We start from the raw sequence: 19,428 nt of genomic DNA on the forward strand, positions 1-19,428 counted from the left end.
ATTATGTCAGCAGAGTACCCAGCCAGAAATAATCAGACACCCATTTTTCAAGCTAGCATATAATGTCACATAAACCCAAACCACAGCTAAATGCAGCACTAACCTTTGATGATCTTCATCAGATGACAACCCTAGGACATTATGTTATACAATACATGCATGTTTTGTTCAATCAAGTTCATATTTATATCAAAAACCAGCTTTTTACATTAGCATGTGACTAGCATGTGACTAGCATTCCCACCGAACACTGCCGGTGAATTTACTAAATTACTCACGATAAACGTTCACAAAAAGCATAACAAATATTTTAAGAATTATAGATACAGAACTCCTCTATGCACTCGATATGTCCGATTTTAAAATAGCTTTTCGGTGAAAGCACATTTTGCAATATTCTCAGTAGATAGCCCGGCATCACAGGGCTAGCTATTTAGACACCCAGCAAGTTTAGCACTCACCAAAGTCAGATTTACTATAAGAAAAATGTTATTACCTTTGCTGTCTTCGTCAGAATGCACTCCCAGGACTTCTACTTCAATAACAAATGTTGGTTTGGTTCAAAATAATCCATAGTTATATCCAAACAGCGGCGTTTTGTTCGTGCGTTCAAGACACTATCCGAAAGGGTAAATAAGGGTGACGAGCATGGCGCAATTCGTGACAAAAAAATTCTAAATATTCCATTACCGTACTTCGAAGCATGTCAACCGCTGTTTAAAATACATTTTTATGCCATTTTTCTCATAAAAAAGCGATAATATTCCAACCAGGAATCTGCGTTTAGGTAAACAGACAAAAGAAAATAAAGCATGGGGTCGACTCGGGCATGCGCCTAAGCCCATAGTACTCTGATCGGCCACTTGCCAAAAGCGATAATGTGTTTCAGCCAGAGGCTGCCTCGATATCGTTCAGCTTTTTCCCGGGCTCTGAGAGCCTATGGGAGCCGTAGGAAGTGTCACGTTAGAGCAAAGATCCTCAGTCTTCAATAAAAAGAGCCAAACTTGTCAGACAGGCCACTTCCTGCATGGAATCTTCTCAGGTTTTGGCCTGCCATTTGAGTTCTGTTATACTCACAGACACCATTCAAACAGTTTTAGAAACTTTAGGGTGTTTTCTATCCAAAGCCAATAATTATATGCATATTCTAGTTACTGGGCAGGAGTAGTAACCAGATTAAATCGGGTACGTTTTTTATCCGGCCGTGTCAATACTGCCCCCTAGCCCTAACAGGATAACACAGGCTGTCCAATGTTCAAAACATTGCATTGTGTCACGTCCTGACCATAGTAAGTTGTTATTTTCTATGGTAGAGTAGGTCAGGGCGTGACAGGGGGGGTTTTCTAGTTTAGTTTTTCTATGTTTTGTATTTCTATGTTCATGTTCTAGTTTTGTATTTCTATGTTGGTTTTGTTTGGGATGATCTCCAATTAGAGGCAGCTGGTACTCGTTGTCTCTAATTGGAGATCATACTTAAGTAGGGTTTTTTTCCATCTGGGTTTGTGGGAGATTGTTTTTGAGTTAGTGTATGTTTCACCTCTGCGTCACGGTTTGTTGTTTTTTTGTCATTCAGTTTATTTATGTATTGCATAGTTTCACAGTATAAATAAAATGTGGAACGACACACACGCTGCACTTTGGTCCGCTCATTCCTACGACAACCGTGACAATATTTGTGCATTCATATCTTTAAAGAAACCTTGCACTTGCAGAATCATTGGTTCAAATAACTCATCTACCATGATATACCAAAGGAACATTCATTTAGATCACCCACACAGAAGATTCTGATAGTTTCACTGTGTAGTTGTTCGTACAATCATTAAATATTGTAGTAGAAAATATGACACGTTTCATTATGCTACTTCACGTAAATACATCACTGTAAAAGGACTAGTAGAGAGAATACTACAGACACATTGGAATCTTTGAACAAAATCTGAAATTTATTGATGAAATACAAACATCTTGGGAAGAATCTTCAGGCATGGCGAATCCAGGCCTGACACTGGTCTGCCGTGATGTCATTGCATGCGTCATCCATGGCCTGGAGAAGGGTGGCTTGTTCGTGAGGGCGCCTATCATATACCTTCCACCTCCATGTGGAGAAAAATTCCTCAATCGGGTTAAGGAAAGGAGAGTATGGGGGTAAGTACAGGGTGGTAAATTGTGGTTGGGCCTGAAACCATGCTTTCACCATTTGAGCATGGTGGAACCTGACATTATCCCACACAATGACATAGGTCATGCCATCAGCTCTACAGACCTGATTAAGCTCATCAAGGAAGGTTACATTCATGTGGCTGCCTGCAACTCAATATATAGAGTATATAGAGTAGAGAGCTTTAGATGTTGTTCGACCAAACATTAGAACAGGCAAGATGAGTAATCTAAGCAACTTTGACCGTGGTATGATTGTTGATGCCAGACATGGTGATTCCAGCATCTCAGAAACAGCTGCCCTCCTGGGATTTTTACACACTACAGTCTCTAGAGTTTACAGAGAATGGTGCGATAAACTAAACACATTCAGTGAGCGGCATTTCTGTGGGCAAAAACACCTTGTTAATGACAGAGGTCAGAGGAGAATGTCCAGACTCATTCAAGCTAACAGAAAGGCCACAAATGCTCAAATAACAGCTTTAAAACAGTGGTGTGCAGAATGGCATCTCTTAATGTACAACACCATGAATAATTCAGGCTGTTGTGGAGGCAAAAGTGTACCTAATAAAGTGGCCTAGAGTGTACAATAATGTCAAATCTGAAAACATGGTCTGGAAAAGTGGTACATGGGACCATAGAAACAGTGTCTGATAAAGAATTATGAAATATTACATCCATAGATAATGTAGTCCAATTGGTTCATGTTCCACGGTAACTGGTGTCAATGGATCTCGTTATCCTGAAACTTTCATGATCTAAACATGGAATATTGTTTGTCAGGTTCCATAAAACTATGCATTAAGAGTAATGCAACAGTCACTTATCATTTTGAGCAGTTGTATCAATTGATAGTTAGATCATTGTAATGAAATGAATAGACAGTCATCTCAGATGTAATGTGTGAATTGCATTTTGAAATGGTAATACTTTGATGTTAAGTCATTTTGAACAGGTGATTTTAGTTTAATGAACAAATGATCTTAGCTTTATGTGTATTGTATCCAAACAATTGGAAAAAGTGTTAGAGTTTTGAAAAATGTGCATTTTGATCATTGGTTGTGAGTTTTGTGTCTAGAGTTTTGAAAAATGACATCAAGGTTCTGAAATTAGGGCCAAAGTGATTGTAAAAAACTGTAAAGTATAAATTACCAAAGGTAGGATCGAATCCCATACTGTAGATCTTCTGTTAATTACCAAAATTACAGAAGATTCCGGTAACTTTGGTAAATTACCGGTAGCTTTGCAACCCTATGCCTGACCAAGGCTGTTTTAGCCAGCTGAGCTAAAACCTATAGGTATTATCTATGGGGAGCTAAGGAAAGTCTTCAGGTCTCATGGTTAGTCATTACAGAAGTGTGTGATGGTGAGGGTTGACAACAGCATCTCTATGATGACACATGAAGTTATCATCTCACCTCTGATTGGATGATATCACTGCTTTAGGTGTGACATCCCAGGTGTGTGAGAGACCGACCAACCAAGGAGAAAGTGATAACTTCTATTCCTTTCTCAGTCCCGCTGTTCTTGTTTTTGAATCATATTCTTTGCTCCACATTCCTCCCCCTCCCTCTCTTTCACTGTCCTGTGTCTGTCTTATGCATGCATGTGTGTGTCTGCCTATGTCTGTGTGGGTGTAGGTGTGAGTGTGTGTGTGTGTGTGTATGTGTGTGTGTGTGTGTGTGTGTGCGTGTGTGTGTGTGTGGGTTTGTGTGTGTGTGTGGGTTTGTGAGTGTATGTGTACGTGTGTCTGACAGAGTCATGTGTGTGTGTGTGTGTGTGTGTCTGTGTGTGAGTGTGTGTTTGTTTGTGTGTGTGTGTGTGTTTGTGTTTTTGTATGTGTGAGTGTTTGTGTGTGTGTGTGAGTGTGTGTGTGAGTGTGAGTGTGTGTGTGAGTGTGTTTTTGTATGTTGTGTGTGTGTGTGTGTGTGTGTGTGTGTGTGTGTGTGTGTGTGTGTGTGTGTGTGTGTGTGAGGACTACTAGCGGGGTTTTTGTTTTGTCATGTCTCATTCATCATCTTCATTAGCTTCCCATGCAGTGCAGCTGACACACACACACTCACACACACACACACACATACATATAAAAACACAAACACAAATGCACGCGCACACACACACACAGAAACCCACACACTCACACACTCACACACTCACAAAGTTCTGTGTGTGTGTGTGTCTCTCTGTGTGTGTGTGTGTGTGTGTGTGCGTGCATGCCTGCAGATAAAGCTATGCTTTATATTGTACAGTGGTGGCTAAGGTGAAAATAAGAGATCAGTTCTGTCTATAGAAACAAGCTGTGCCATTAATCAGACACACTTCTCTGTGTTCTAAATCACACGCACACACACACACACACACACACACACACACACACACACACACACACACCACACACACACACACACACACACACCAGCCAGGTCACAACAGATCGACTTCAGTATTCAAAGTCTGTCCACGTCCCCAGGACGTCGGGAGATGCCTTCAATACCCCTGCCACTAGGGGCAACATGAGCGCCTATTACCATCTAGTAGGCTCACGGCTTGTTAGGGCGTTATGGCTCCCAGGATCGCGGGTTCAATCCCAGTTCTAGTTCTATTACCATCTAGTAGTCTCCTACATCTGCATACACACAGACTGCTTTATCTGAGTCGCCTCTCCTATGCTTGAATTATAACAAATACACACCCACACACACACACACACACACACACACACACACACACACACACACCAGCACACACACACACCCGCACCCACACACCTACACCCACACACCAGCACACACACACACACACACACACACACACACACACACACCAGCACACACCCACCCACCAGCACACACACACCCACAAAACAACACACACGAACACACACACACACACACACCCACAAAACAACACACACACACACACACACACACACACACACACACACACACACACACACACACACATACATTCTCTGTGTGTAATTACCATGAGTACCTTATTACCTACGCACCATGGGGTCACATGAAGAGCATGTAGTCAGCTTGGGTCCACCGTACTGGAAACATGAATAAAAAATGGTAACAACCACGCTGCATGGACATCACACATACACACACACACACACACACACACACACACACACACACACACACACACACACACACACACACACACACACACACACACACACACACACACATATCCACACATATGCACACAAACACATTGGTGTTACTATCCAAGTGGGGATCAAACAATGTATTCCCATTCAAAATACATGTCACGTCCTGGCCAGTATAAGGGTTAATTGTTATTGTAGTTTGGTCAGGATGTGGCAGAGGGTATTTGGTTTATGTGGTTCGGGGTGGTGTTTTTTCTAAAAGGGCATTTGATTTATGTATTCCGGGGTTTTTGGGCACTGTTCCTTGTTTATGTAATTCTATGTTTAGTCTAGGTAATCTGTTTCTATGTTGAGTTAATTGGGGTGGACTTCCAATTGAAGGCAGCTGTGTGGTGTTGCCTTTGATTGGAAGTCCTATATTAGTTGGGTGTGTTTGTCTGTGTATTTGTGGGAGATTGTTTCTTGTTTTGCTGAGTGAGCCTTTCAAGACTGTTTCGTTGTTCGTAAGTTCGTTTCGTTTTGTTGTTTTGGTGTGTTCATTCTGAGTTAATAAATTTCAAGATGAGCGTACACATACCTGCTACATTTTGGTCCTCCATTACCAACGACAATCGTGACAATACAATTTTCCGTAACCCCTAAACCTAACCCTAACCCTTAACCTAACCTTAACCTTAATCTTAACTCGTAACCCTAAAACTAAACCTGACCCTAATTGTAACCCTAATCCTAGTTGTAACCCTAAACCTAACCTCTAAATCTAAATTAGCATATTTCCTTTGGGGACCAGCGAAATGTCCCCACTTGTCAAGTGTTCCTTGTTTTACTATCCTTGTGAGTCCTTGTGATAGTAAAGTTACACGACACACGCACACACATTCCACCCCCCCCCCCCAAAAAAAAGATTAATGTGCTCTCATAAGCAATGACAAGCCACCTGGGTCTGTCAGTTTGGATGGAAATTACTGAGGATGATAGCAGACGATATTGCCACTCCTATTTGCCATCTCTTCATTCTAAGCTTACAAAAAAGTGTGTGCCCTCAGGCCAGGAGGGAAGCAAAAGTCATTCTGCTACCCAGGAATAGTAAAGCCCCCTTTACTGGTTTAAATAGCCGACCAATCAGCCTGTTACCAACCCTTAGTAAAAATTGTGTATGACCAGATACAATGCTATTTTTCAGTAAATAAATTAACAACAGACTTTCAGCATGCTTATACAGAAGGGCATTTAACATGCATTTAACATGCTCGGCACTTACACAAATGACTGATGATTGGCTGAGAGAAGTTGATAATAAAAAGATTGTGGGAGCTGTTATGTTAGACTTCAGTGCGGCTTTTGACATTAATGATCATAGTCTGCTGCTGAAAAAACATATGTGTTATGGCTTTACTTTGCACCCCTGGCTATATTGTGGACTGAGAGTTACCTGTCTAACAGAACACAGAGGGTGTTTAATAGTAGCCTCTCCAACATAATCCAGGTAGAATCAGGCCTTTGCCAGGGCAGCTGTGTAGGCTCCTTACTTTTTTCAATCTTACTAATGACCTGCCACTAGCTCTGAGTAAAGCCCATGTGTCTATGTATGCGGATGACTCAACAATATATTTACGTCAGCTACTATAGTGAGTGAAATCACTGCAACACTTAACAAAGAGCTGCTGTCAGTTTCAGAATGGCTGTCAAGAAATAAGTTGGTTATAAATATTTAAAAAACTAAAAGCATTGTATTTGGGACAAATCATTCACTAAACCCTAAACCTCAACTACATCTTGTAATGAATAATGTGGATATTGAGCAAGTTGAGGTGACTAAACTGCTTGGATTGTAAACTGTTTAGATCAAAACAGTAGCAACAGTAGCTAAGATAGGGAGAAGTCTGTCCATAGTCTGTCCATAGTAAAGCACTGCTCTGCCTTCATAACAACACTATCAACAAGGCAGGTCCTGCGGGTCCTAGTTTTGGTGCCACAAAGAGGGACTTGGGAAAATGACAACTGGCCCAGAACAGGGCAGCATGCCTGGCCCTTAGATGTACACATAGAACTTACATAATGAATATACATGTCAGCCTCTCATTGCTCAAAGCAGAGGAGAGATTGGGTGTTTCTCAAAATGCATGCTGCCATGCTCCACACTCTCATGCTCCGAGTGCATGAACCTTCTTCCAGCTAGAACAATGGCAATAGAGACGAAACAAGATATACACAAAGCAAACTATCAGCTAGCTACATGTGAATGGAAATAATGTAGCTAACTGTAATGATGGGGCGGTGAGTAGGAAACAGGTGCAGGTGAAACGTTTTAATAAAACAACAAAACCAAGAACACGACACTAACATAAGGCAGTACACCGATACACAAGAACAATACCAACTGGTGAGTGAACTGGGGAGACTGACATATAAAGGTGATGAAGGTAATGGAGTCCAGGTGTGCGTAATGATGATTCCCAGGACCGGTGCTTAGTACTCTGGTGACGTCGTACGCCGGAGGGGAGGAGCAGGAGCAGATGTGACACTAACCAGATAGTAATACAAGCCAAAAGGACCTGAAACTAATGGGTAGATGCCAAATCTTTGTGGGTAGCTAGCTAGCTAATAATTATTTGTGGCTATCTGGCTAGTTACCAGTAGTAGCTAACTAACAGTAGTAGCTAGCCAGTTAGCCCTATTGACTTACTATGGGCTTGTGATTTATGCACATCACAGTGGGTATTGCTGGTATGTAAACATGCCAACATTAACACAGCATGTATTTATTAATGTATCAAGATAAAATATTCTAGTCAGGCAACATATGAGACGTGATTAGGCAACATTTCCTTTCGGTCTGTGTGTATTTCCTCTTGCTTCAGCTCAAATAATGGCCGCCGTTCATATCAAGAAATGTTGCATTATATTTTACGTGGTTGTGCCATATTTCTACTGCGTACTTTCCATTGAAGCGTGCATCGATGCATGCTTCAAAATATGTATAAACTGATTACGCATTCGAGAATTGACCTCCGTGCTCCGTTTCGCATACTTTGATTGGACTTGTACTCCGACCGTCCCATGCTCTAATGTACATGCTCTGATCACTGTAGTCACTACTTGCTTTTGTAAGAAGCATTGACATGTTGAATGATCCGACCTGTCTGTTTTAACTACTAGCGAACAGCTCGGACACAATGCATACCCATCAATACATGCCACCAGAGGTCCCTTCATAGTCCCCAAGTCCAGAACAGACTATGGGAGGTGCACAGTACTACATAGAGCAATGACTACATGGAACTCTGTTCCACATCAAGTAACTGATGCAAGCAGTAAATTTAGATTTTGAAAAAGAATAGCAAGGACTGTGAAGAGTCACACAACCAGGTAGAAACACACATAACATACACACTATACACAAATAACATACACACTACACTCTACACACACGTCACCTGGATTGTGTGTTGTAGTAGAGAAGTGCCCAGAGGGCACACACTTAATGTCTTGTAAAATCTGTTGGACCCCAGGAAGAGTAGCTAATGGGGATCCTTAATAAATACAAATACAAATAAGCTGAGGAGGAACAAAGGAGGATGACACCAATCATCTCTGTCACACACACACACACACACACACACACACACACACACAGAGAGAGAGACACACACACACCATCAACCCTTAAGCCCAAACATTTCTCACCAGGCTTAGTTTTGTCTTCTTAATGACAACATGTCTTCAATAGCTTCAGAAAGGGACATTAAGTGTGTGTGTGTGTGTGTGTGTGTGTGTTTGTTTGTGTGACCACACACCAATCTGAGGGCTGCGGGACAGTGATATGCTACATTATACAATCCTGGCCTCATGTCATCAATGACCTGTCTTTCCTCCAAGAGCGGTGTGTGTATATTAGTACTTCATCTTTCAACATGCTTTGCCACTAACCACATTGAAAGGTCAAAGGGTCACGGAGCACATCAACAACTTGTAAATCTCACAGACAGTAATAAAAGTAGAGGAATGAGCACACACACACGCACATACACAGACACACACCCCACAATGATTGTAGGGATGGTAAAGGCCCTTCAACCAATAATTTTTCTGGTTATGTGAATGTACAGGACACTGTGTAGAAGAAGCATTGTGTTCTCTGGATGACATTGCATTTCTAGATATACCAGCAGTCTCAGTGGGGAGGGCCATAAAGATAATCTAACCCTGTCTAGTTATACCCTCTCAGTGAGGTAAAAATACAAACTGGTCACTTTATTCAAACGATACTTTGTGCACATACATGTTTTCTTTCAAATGGTAAAAATATTAGTTGTGAGTATAAACGGCCAAGGACAGCAAAATATCTTGTTTTTCAGCTTAAAGACCACAGCTTACCCATGATGTTGTACAACGATTAAAAATTGATAAGTCGTCGTTTTATTCAAAGTATGATATATTTGGGCTTTATAAGTGGGAAATCTCAGACTGCCTCCTAGACACTCATTAACTATGCATGGCATGTCTTTCCACCATGAAATGATGTGCAAAGTGATATCTGATTACATTTCTTACTAGGGATGGGTTTTGTAAAAAAACTAAAGATTATCACTTACACAGGCTCATCTCTTCCTGTTTACAACGCTACTGTCTGTCTACCTTACTTTTTTCAGATTGCTTGGCACACCCCTTGTTACAAATGCAGTTTTCGGGATGAATGCAGTGTCCTGTAGATGTTACAGGCAGCTCACCATGAGATCACAACGAGACAAGACAGAGCATTTACCCAGTGATCATTAACCCCGCTTTCACTTTCTCTTTCCCTGTCGCTCCTTTTTCTCCACTCATTCCCTTTTCTTTTCCTCTCGTTCATCCTCACTTTGTCTCTCTCTCGCTGTCTCTATCTCTCTCTCGCTGTCTCTATCTCTCACTCGCTGTCTCTATCTTTCTCTCTCGCTGTCTCTCTCTCACTCTCAATTTCCTTTTCACCCTCCCCCTCGCTCTTGCCCCACCTATATCACATCTCACTTGTTCTCTCCCTATCTCCCTCTGCCCCCCCTCGCTCTCTCTTTTTTTCTCTTCATCTCTTCTTCCTCTGTCTATTTTTGTCCCTTCATTCTCGACCACCTGCAAACTGTCTAATTAGCTCACATCTGTTTCTGCGCTGTTCAATTCATCACACACATGCACACACCTATCTCAGAAGCGCTGCACATGCCTGGCTCCCCCAATTCTTCATATATACATTAGATATGCTTCACAATGACGATGATGACGACGGCAACGACAACAATGATGAAGATGAAAGTGGTGATGATGGCGACAACAGTGATGATGACGTCTGTGTGTTTGTCTCTCATCAGGTCTCCGCAGCAGATACTCCTGCAGTGTATGTAGTGTTGTGTTGAACTCCATTGAACAGTACCACGCACACCTCCGGGGCTCCAAGCACCAGAACAAGTAAGTTGATAACACTAACTATGGAGAGAAGTTGATAACACTATGGAGAGAAGTTGATAACACTAACTATGGAGAGAAGTTGATAACACTATGGAGAGAAGTTGATAACACTAACTGTGGAGAGACGTTGATAAGACTAACTGTGGAGAGACGTTGATAAGACTAACTATGGAGAGAAGTTGATAACACTATGGAGAGAAGTTTATAACACTAACTATGGAGAGAAGTTGATAACACTAACTATAGAGAGAAGTTGATAACACTAACTATGGAGAGAAGTTGATAACACTATGGAGAGAAGTTGATAACACTAACTGTGGAGAGACGTTGATAAGACTAACTGTGGAGAGACGTTGATAAGACTAACTATGGAGAGAAGTTGATAACACTATGGAGAGAAGTTTATAACACTAACTATGGAGAGAAGTTGATAACACTAACTATAGAGAGAAGTTGATAACACTAACTATGGAGAGAAGTTGATAACACTAACTATGGAGAGAAGTTGATAACACTATGGAGAGAAGTTGATAACACTAACTATGGAGAGAAGTTGATAACACTAACTATGGAGAGAAGTTGATAACACTATGGAGAGAAGCTGATAACACTATGGAGAGAAGTTGATAACACTAACTATGGAGAGAAGTTGATAACACTAACTATGGAGAGAAGTTGATAACACTATGGAGAGAAGTTGATAACACTATGGAGAGAAGTTGATAACACTATGGAGATAAGTTGATAACACTATGGAGAGAAGTTGATAACACTAACTATGGAGAGCAGTTGATAACACTATGGAGAGAAGTTGATAACACTAACTATGGAGAGAAGTTGATAACACTAACTATGGATAGAAGTTGATAACACTATGGAGAGAAGTTGATAACACTATGGAGAGAAGTTGATAACACTAACTATGGAGAGCAGTTGATAACACTATGGAGAGAAGTTGATAACACTATGGAGAGAAGCTGATAACACTATGGAGAGAAGTTGATAACACTAACTATGGAGAGAAGTTGATAACACTATGGAGAGAAGTTGATAACACTAACTATGGAGAGAAGTTGATAACACTATGGAGAGAAGTTGATAACACTAACTATGCAGAGAAGTTGATAAGACTAACTATGGAGAGAAGTTGATAACACTATGGAGAGAAGCTGATAACACTATGGAGAGAAGTTGATAACACTAACTATGGAGAGAAGTTGATAACACCATGGAGATAAGTTTATAACACTAACTATGGAGAGAAGTTGATAACACTAACTATGGACAGAAGTTGATAACACTATGGAGAGAAGTTGATAACACTATGGAGAGAAGTTGATAACACTAACTATGGAGAGAAGTTGATAACACTATGGAGAGAAGTTGATAACACTATGGAGAGAAGTTAATAACACTATGGAGAGAAGTTGATAACACTAACTATGGAGAGAAGTTGATAACACTAACTATGGAGAGAAGTTGATAACACTATGGAGAGAAGTTGATAACACTATGGAGAGAAGTTGATAACACTATGGAGAGAAGTTGATAACACTATGGAGAGAAGTTGATAACACTATGGAGAGAAGTTGATAACACTAACTATGGAGAGAAGTTGATAACACTATGGAGAGAAGTTATAACACTATGGAGAGAAGTTGATAACACTATGGAGAGAAGTTGATAACACTAACTATGGAGAGAAGTATAACACTATGGAGAGAAGTGATAACACTATGGAGAGAAGTTGATAACACTATGGAGAAAGTTGATAACACTAGGAGAGAGTTTATAACACTATGGAGAGAAGTTGATAACACTATGGAGAGAAGTTGATAACACTAACTATGGAGAGAAGTTGATAACACTATGGAGAGAAGTTGATAACACTATGGAGAGAAGTTGATAACACTAACTATGGAGAGAAGTTGATAACACTAACTATGGAGAGAAGTTGATAACACTATGGAGAGAAGTTGATAACACTATGGAGAGAAGTTGATAACACTATGGAGAGAAGTTGATAACACTAACTATGGAGAGAAGTTGATAACACTATGGAGAGAAGTGATAACACTATGGAGAGAAGTTGATAACTAACTATGGAGAGAAGTTATAACACTATGGAGAGAAGTTGATAACACTAACTATGGAGAGAAGTTGATAACACTATGGAGAAAGTTATAAACTAACTATGGAGAGAAGTTGATAACACTAACTATGGAGAGAAGTTGATAACTAACTATGGAGAGAAGTTGATAACACTATGGAGAGAAGTTGATAACACTATGGAGAGAAGTTGATAACACTAACTATGGAGAGAAGTTGATAACACTATGGAGAGAAGTTGATAACACTAACTATGGAGAGAAGTTGATAAGACTAACTATGGACAGAAGTTGATAACACTATGGAGAGAAGTTGATAACACTATGGAGAGAAGTTGATAACACTAACTATGGAGAGAAGTTGATAACACTATGGAGAAAGTTATAACACTATGGAGAGAAGTTGTATATCACTAACTATGGAGAGAAGTTGATAACACTAACTATGGAGAGAAGTTGATAACACTAACTATGGAGAGAAGTTATAACACTATGGAGAGAAGTTGATAACACTATGGAGAGAAGTTGATAACACTAACTATGGAGAGAAGTTGATAACACTATGGAGAGAAGTTGATAACACTATGGAGAGAAGTTGATAACACTAACTATGGAGAGAAGTTGATAACACTATGGAGAGAAGTTGATAACACTATGGAGAGAAGTTGATAACACTAACTATGGAGAGGAGTTTATAACACTAACTATGGAGAGAAGTTTATAACACTATGGAGAGAAGTTGATAACACTAACTATGGAGAGAAGTTGATAACACTATGGAGAGAAGTTGATAACACTAACTATGGAGAGAAGTTGATAACACTAACTATGGAGAGAAGTTGATAACACTATGGAGAGAAGTTGATAACACTAACTATGGAGAGAAGTTAATAACACTAACTATGGAGAGAAGTTGATAACACTATGGAGAGAAGTTGATAACACTATGGAGAGAAGTTGATAACACTATGGAGAGAAGTTGATAAGACTAACTATGGAGAGAAGTTGATAACACTATGGAGAGAAGCTGATAACACTATGGAGAGAAGTTGATAACTAACTATGGAGAGAAGTTGATAACACTAAGGAGAGAAGTTGATAACACTAACTATGGAGAGAAGTTGATAACACTATGGAGATAAGTTTATAACACTAACTATGGAGAGAAGTTGATAACACTATGGAGAGAAGTTGATAACACTAACTATGGAGAGAAGTTGATAAGACTAACTATGGAGAGAAGTTGATAACACTATGGAGAGAAGCTGATAACACTATGGAGAGAAGTTGATAACACTAACTATGGAGAGAAGTTGATAACACTATGGAGATAAGTTTATAACACTAACTATGGAGAGAAGTTGATAACACTAACTATGGACAGAAGTTGATAACACTATGGAGAGAAGTTGATAACACTATGGAGAGAAGTTGATAACACTAACTATGGAGAGAAGTTGATAACACTATGGAGAGAAGTTGATAACACTATGGAGAGAAGTTTATATCACTAACTATGGAGAGAAGTTGATAACACTAACTATGGAGAGAAGTTGATAACACTAACTATGGAGAGAAGTTGATAACACTATGGAGAGAAGTTGATAACACTATGGAGAGAAGTTGATAACACTAACTATGGAGAGAAGTTGATAACACTATGGAGAGAAGTTGATAACACTATGGAGAGAAGTTGATAACACTAACTATGGAGAGAAGTTGATAACACTATGGAGAGAAGTTGATAACACTATGGAGAGACGTTGATAACACTATGGAGAGAAGTTGATAACACTAACTATGGAGAGAAGTTTATAACACTAACTATGGAGAGAAGTTGATAACACTATGGAGAGAAGTTGATAACACTAACTATGGAGAGAAGTTGATAACACTAACTATGGAGAGAAGTTGATAACACTATGGAGAGAAGTTGATAACACTAACTATGGAGAGAAGTTGATAACACTATGGAGAGAAGTTGATAACACTATGGAGAGAAGTTGATAACACTAACTATGGAGAGAAGTTGATAACACTAACTATGGAGAGAAGTTGATACCACTAACTATGGAGAGAAGTTGATAACACTATGGAGAGAAGTTGATAACACTAACTATGGAGAGAAGTTAATAACACTAACTATGGAGAGAAGTTGATAACACTATGGAGAGAAGTTGATAACACTATGGAGAGAAGTTAATAACACTAACTATGGAGAGAAGTTGATAACACTATGGAGAGAAGTTGATAACACTAACTATGGAGAGAAGTTGATAACACTAACTATGGAGAGAAGTTGATAACACTATGGAGAGAAGTTGATAACACTAACTATGGAGAGAAGTTGATAACACTATGGAGAGAAGTTGATAACACTAACTATGGAGAGATGTTGATAACACTATGGAGAGAAGTTGATAACACTAACTATGGAGAGAAGTTAATAACACTAACTATGGAGAGAAGTTGATAACACTAACTATGGAGAGAAGTTGATAACACTATGGAGAGAAGTTGATAACACTATGGAGAGAAGTTGATAACACTAACTATGGAGAGAAGTTGATAACACTATGGAGAGAAGTTGATAACACTAACTATGGAGAGAAGTTGATAACACTATGGATAGAAGTTGATAACACTAACTCTGGAGAGAAGTTGATAACAATATGGAGAGAAGTCGATAACACTAACTATGGAGAGAAGTTGATAACACTAACTATGGAGAGCAGTTGATAACACTATGGAGAGAAGTTGATAACACTATGGAGAGAAGTTGATAACACTATGGAGAGAAGTTGATAACACTAACTATGGAGAGAAGTTGATAACACTATGGAGAGAAGTTGATAACACGATGGAGAGAAGTTGATAACACTAACTATGGAGAGAAGTTAATAACACTATGGAGAGAAGTTGATAACACTAACTATGGAGAGAAGTTGATAACACTATGGAGAGAAGTTTATAACACTAACTATGGAGAGAAGTTGATAACACTATGGAGAGACCTTGATAACACTATGGAGAGAAGTTGATAACACTAACTATGGAGAGAAGTTGATAACACTATGGAAAGAAGTTGATAACACTAACTATGGAGAGAAGTTGATAACACTATGGAGAGAAGTTGATAACACGATGGAGAGAAGTTGATAACACTAACTATGGAGAGAAGTTAATAACACTATGGAGAGAAGTTGATAACACTAACTATGGAGAGAAGTTGATAACACTATGGAGAGAAGTTTATAACACTAACTATGGAGAGAAGTTGATAACACTATGGAGAGACCTTGATAACACTATGGAGAGAAGTTGATAACACTAACTATGGAGAGAAGTTGATAACACTATGGAGAGAAGTTGATAACACTATGGAGAGAAGTTGATAACACTATGGAGAGAAGTTGATAACACTAACTATGGAGAGAAGTTGATAACACTATGGAGAGAAGTTGATAACACTAACTATGGAGAGAAGTTGATAACACTAACTATGGAGAGAAGTTGATAACACTATGGAGAGAAGTTGATAACACTAACTATGGAGAGAAGTTGATAACACTAACTATGGAGAGAAGTTGATAACACTATGGAGAGAAGTTGATAACACTATGGAGAGAAGTTGATAACACTATGGAGAGAAGTTGATAACACTAACTATGGAGAGCAGTTGATAACACTATGGAGAGAAGTTGATAACAGTATGGAGAGAAGTTGATAACACTATGGAGAGAAGTTGATAACACTAACTATGGAGTGAAGTTGATAACACTATGGAGAGAAGTTGATAACACTAACTATGGAGTGAAGTTGATAACACTATGGAGAGAAGTTGATAACACTAACTATGGAGAGAAGTTGATAACACTAACTATGGAGAGAAGTTGATAACACTAACTATGGAGAGAAGTTGATAACACTATGGAGAGAAGTTGATAACACTATGGAGAGAAGTTGATCAAACTAAATTTTTGTTTTTTATCTATTTCACTTGCTTTGGCAATGTAAACAAATATTTCCCATGCCAATAAAGCCCTTTGAATGGAATTTAATTTAACAAAAATAAGAGAGAGAAAGCGAGACAGAAAGTGAGAGAGAGAGACAGACAGAGAGAGGGAGAGAGGAGGGAGAGAGCAGAAAGGAGTGAGAGAAACAGAGAGAGATAGAGGAGAGAGAGAAATAGAGAGGGAAAGAGGAGAGTGTGAAACAGAGAGAAGCGAGAGAGAGGAGAAAGATTTACAGAGATGAGGGTGAGAGGAGGGAAAGAGAGAGAGAGAGAGCGCGAGAGAGAAAGAGAGAGAGAGAAACAGAGAGAGAGCGAGAGCATGAGAGAGAGTCTGCAGCACCCGTACTAGAATCTGGTCAAATTTATACTGTTTGCTGATGATCTGGTGCTTCTGTCCCGAACCAAGTAGGGCCTATAGCAGCACCCAGATCTTCTGCACCGATTCTGTCAGACCTTGGCCCTGATAGTAAATCTCAGTAAGACAAAAGTAATGGTGTTCCAAAACAGCTAGTTGCCAGGACCACAAATACAAATTCCATCTAGACACCGTTGCCCTAGAGCACACAAAAAACTATACATACCTCGCCCTAAACGTCAGTGCCTCAGGTAACTTCCACAAAGCTGAGAACAATCTGAGAGACAAGGCAAGAAGGGCCATCTATGCCATCAAAAGGAACATAAAATTCAACATACCAATTAGGATCTGGCTAAAAATACTTGAATCAGTTATAGAACCCATTGGCCTTTATGGTTGTGAGGTCTTGGGTCCGCTCACCAACCAAGAATTCACAAAATGGGACAAACACCAAATTTAACTCTGGATGCAGAATTCTGCCAAAATATCCTCCGTGTACAACGTAAAACACCAAATAATGCATGCAGAGCAGAATCAGGCCGATACCTGTTAATGATCAAAATCCAGAAAAGAGACGTTAAATTCTACAACCACCAAAGGAAGCGATTCCCAATACTTCCATAACTAAGCCGTCACCTACAGAGAGATGAACCTGGAGAAGAGTCCCTTAAGCAAGCTGGTCCTGGGGCTCTGTTCACAACCACAAACAGACCCCACAGAACCTCAAGACAGCAACACAATTAGACCCAACCAAATCATGAGAAACAAAACACACATGGTTCTGCTCTCAGCGTCCTCCCACTCAATGAGTTGCTCAGCAACATGTTGCCTGTCAAGTGTGTGTGTGTGTGTGTGTGTGTGTGTGTGTGTGTGTGTGTGTGTGTGTGTGTGTGTGTGTGTGTGTGTGTGTGTGTGTGTGTGTGTGTGTGTGTCTGTGTGTGTGTGTGTGTGTGTGTGTGTGTGTGTGTGTGTGTGTGTGGTGTGTGTGTGTGTGTGTGTATGCTTTACGTGTGTGTGTGTGCGTGTATAATGATACTGTCTTGAACAGACCAATTCCATACAGCAGACAGTAAAGGCGTTCCATAGCTGGTAAATGAAGTAATAGGGATTTATCTGCAGAGACAAACAAGCACTAATGTGAGAGAAATTGATTTCTGGAGGCCGAAAAGATAATGATAGTAGTCTAATATAAGACATGAATTCATTATGAACTCAGCTGTGACTGTGGTTGGAGGCAGTGTGTGTGTCTGTGTGTGTGTGCGGATGTGTTTAACTATACTTAACTATACAACATTTGACCAACTGGGGACATTTTGTTAGTCCCCTCAAGGTAAAATTCTAGTTCTAAGGGTTAAGTTTAGAATTAGTGTTAGGGTTAGAATTAGGTTTAGGGTTAGGAGCTAGGGTTAGAATTAGGTTTAGGGTTAGGAGCTAGGGTTAGAATTAGGGTTAGGGTTAGAAGCTAGGGTTCGTTTTAGGGTTAGGGTTAGGAGCTAGGGTTAGTTTTAGGGTTAGGGTTAGAAGCTAGGGTTCGTTTTAGGGTTAGGGTTAGAAGCTAGGGTTCGTTTTAGGGTTAGGGTTAGGAGCTAGGGTTAGTTTTAGGGTTAGGGTTAGGAGCTAGGGTTAATTTTAGGGTTAGGGTTAGGAGCTAGGGTTAGTTTTAGGGTTAGGGTTAGGAGCTAGGGTTAGAATTAGGGTTAGGGTTAGGAGCTAGGGTTCGTTTTAGGGTTAGGGTTAGGAGCTAGGGTTAGTTTTAGGGTTAGGAGCTAGGGTTAGGTTTAGGAGCTAGGATTAGATTTAGGGTTAGGGTTAGGAGCTAGGGTTAGATTTAGGGTTAGGGTTAGGAGCTAGGGTTAGGGTTAGGAGCTAGGGTTAGTTTTAGGATTAGGGTTCGTTTTAGGGTTAGGAGCTAGGGTTAGATTTAGGGTTAGGGTTAGGAGCTAGGGTTAGGGTTAGGAGCTAGGGTTAGTTTTAGGATTAGGGTTCGTTTTAGGGTTAGGAGCTAGGGTTAGATTTAGGGTTAGGAGCTAGGGTTAGTTTTAGGGTTAGGAGCTAGGGTTAGATTTAGGGTTAGGAGCTAGGGTTAGATTTAGGGTTAGGGTTAGGAGCTAGGGTTAGTTTTAGGGTTAGGGTTAGGAGCTAGGGTTAGATTTAGGGTTAGGAGCTAGGGTTAGGGTTAACATTAGATTTTCAGGTTAAGGTTGGGGAAAAGGTTAGGGTTAGGTTTAGG

General features: G+C 40.0%; 1 protein-coding gene across 1 annotated transcript in view; it reads left to right on the forward strand.

Moving 5' to 3' along the window:
- LOC106589753 (zinc finger matrin-type protein 4) overlaps positions 1–19,428 on the forward strand; it is a 139,511-nt gene that overhangs the window by 106,925 nt on the left and 13,158 nt on the right. The window contains exon 6 of the mRNA XM_045710423.2: positions 10,624–10,720. Within this exon, the coding sequence (XP_045566379.1) occupies positions 10,624–10,720 (97 nt within the window). The remainder of the gene's footprint in view (positions 1–10,623; positions 10,721–19,428) is intronic.

The sequence above is a fragment of the Salmo salar genome, chromosome 28 (assembly GCF_965601325.2).
Source record: "Salmo salar chromosome 28, fSalSal1, whole genome shotgun sequence".
NCBI classification, from domain to species: domain Eukaryota; kingdom Metazoa; phylum Chordata; class Actinopteri; order Salmoniformes; family Salmonidae; genus Salmo; species Salmo salar.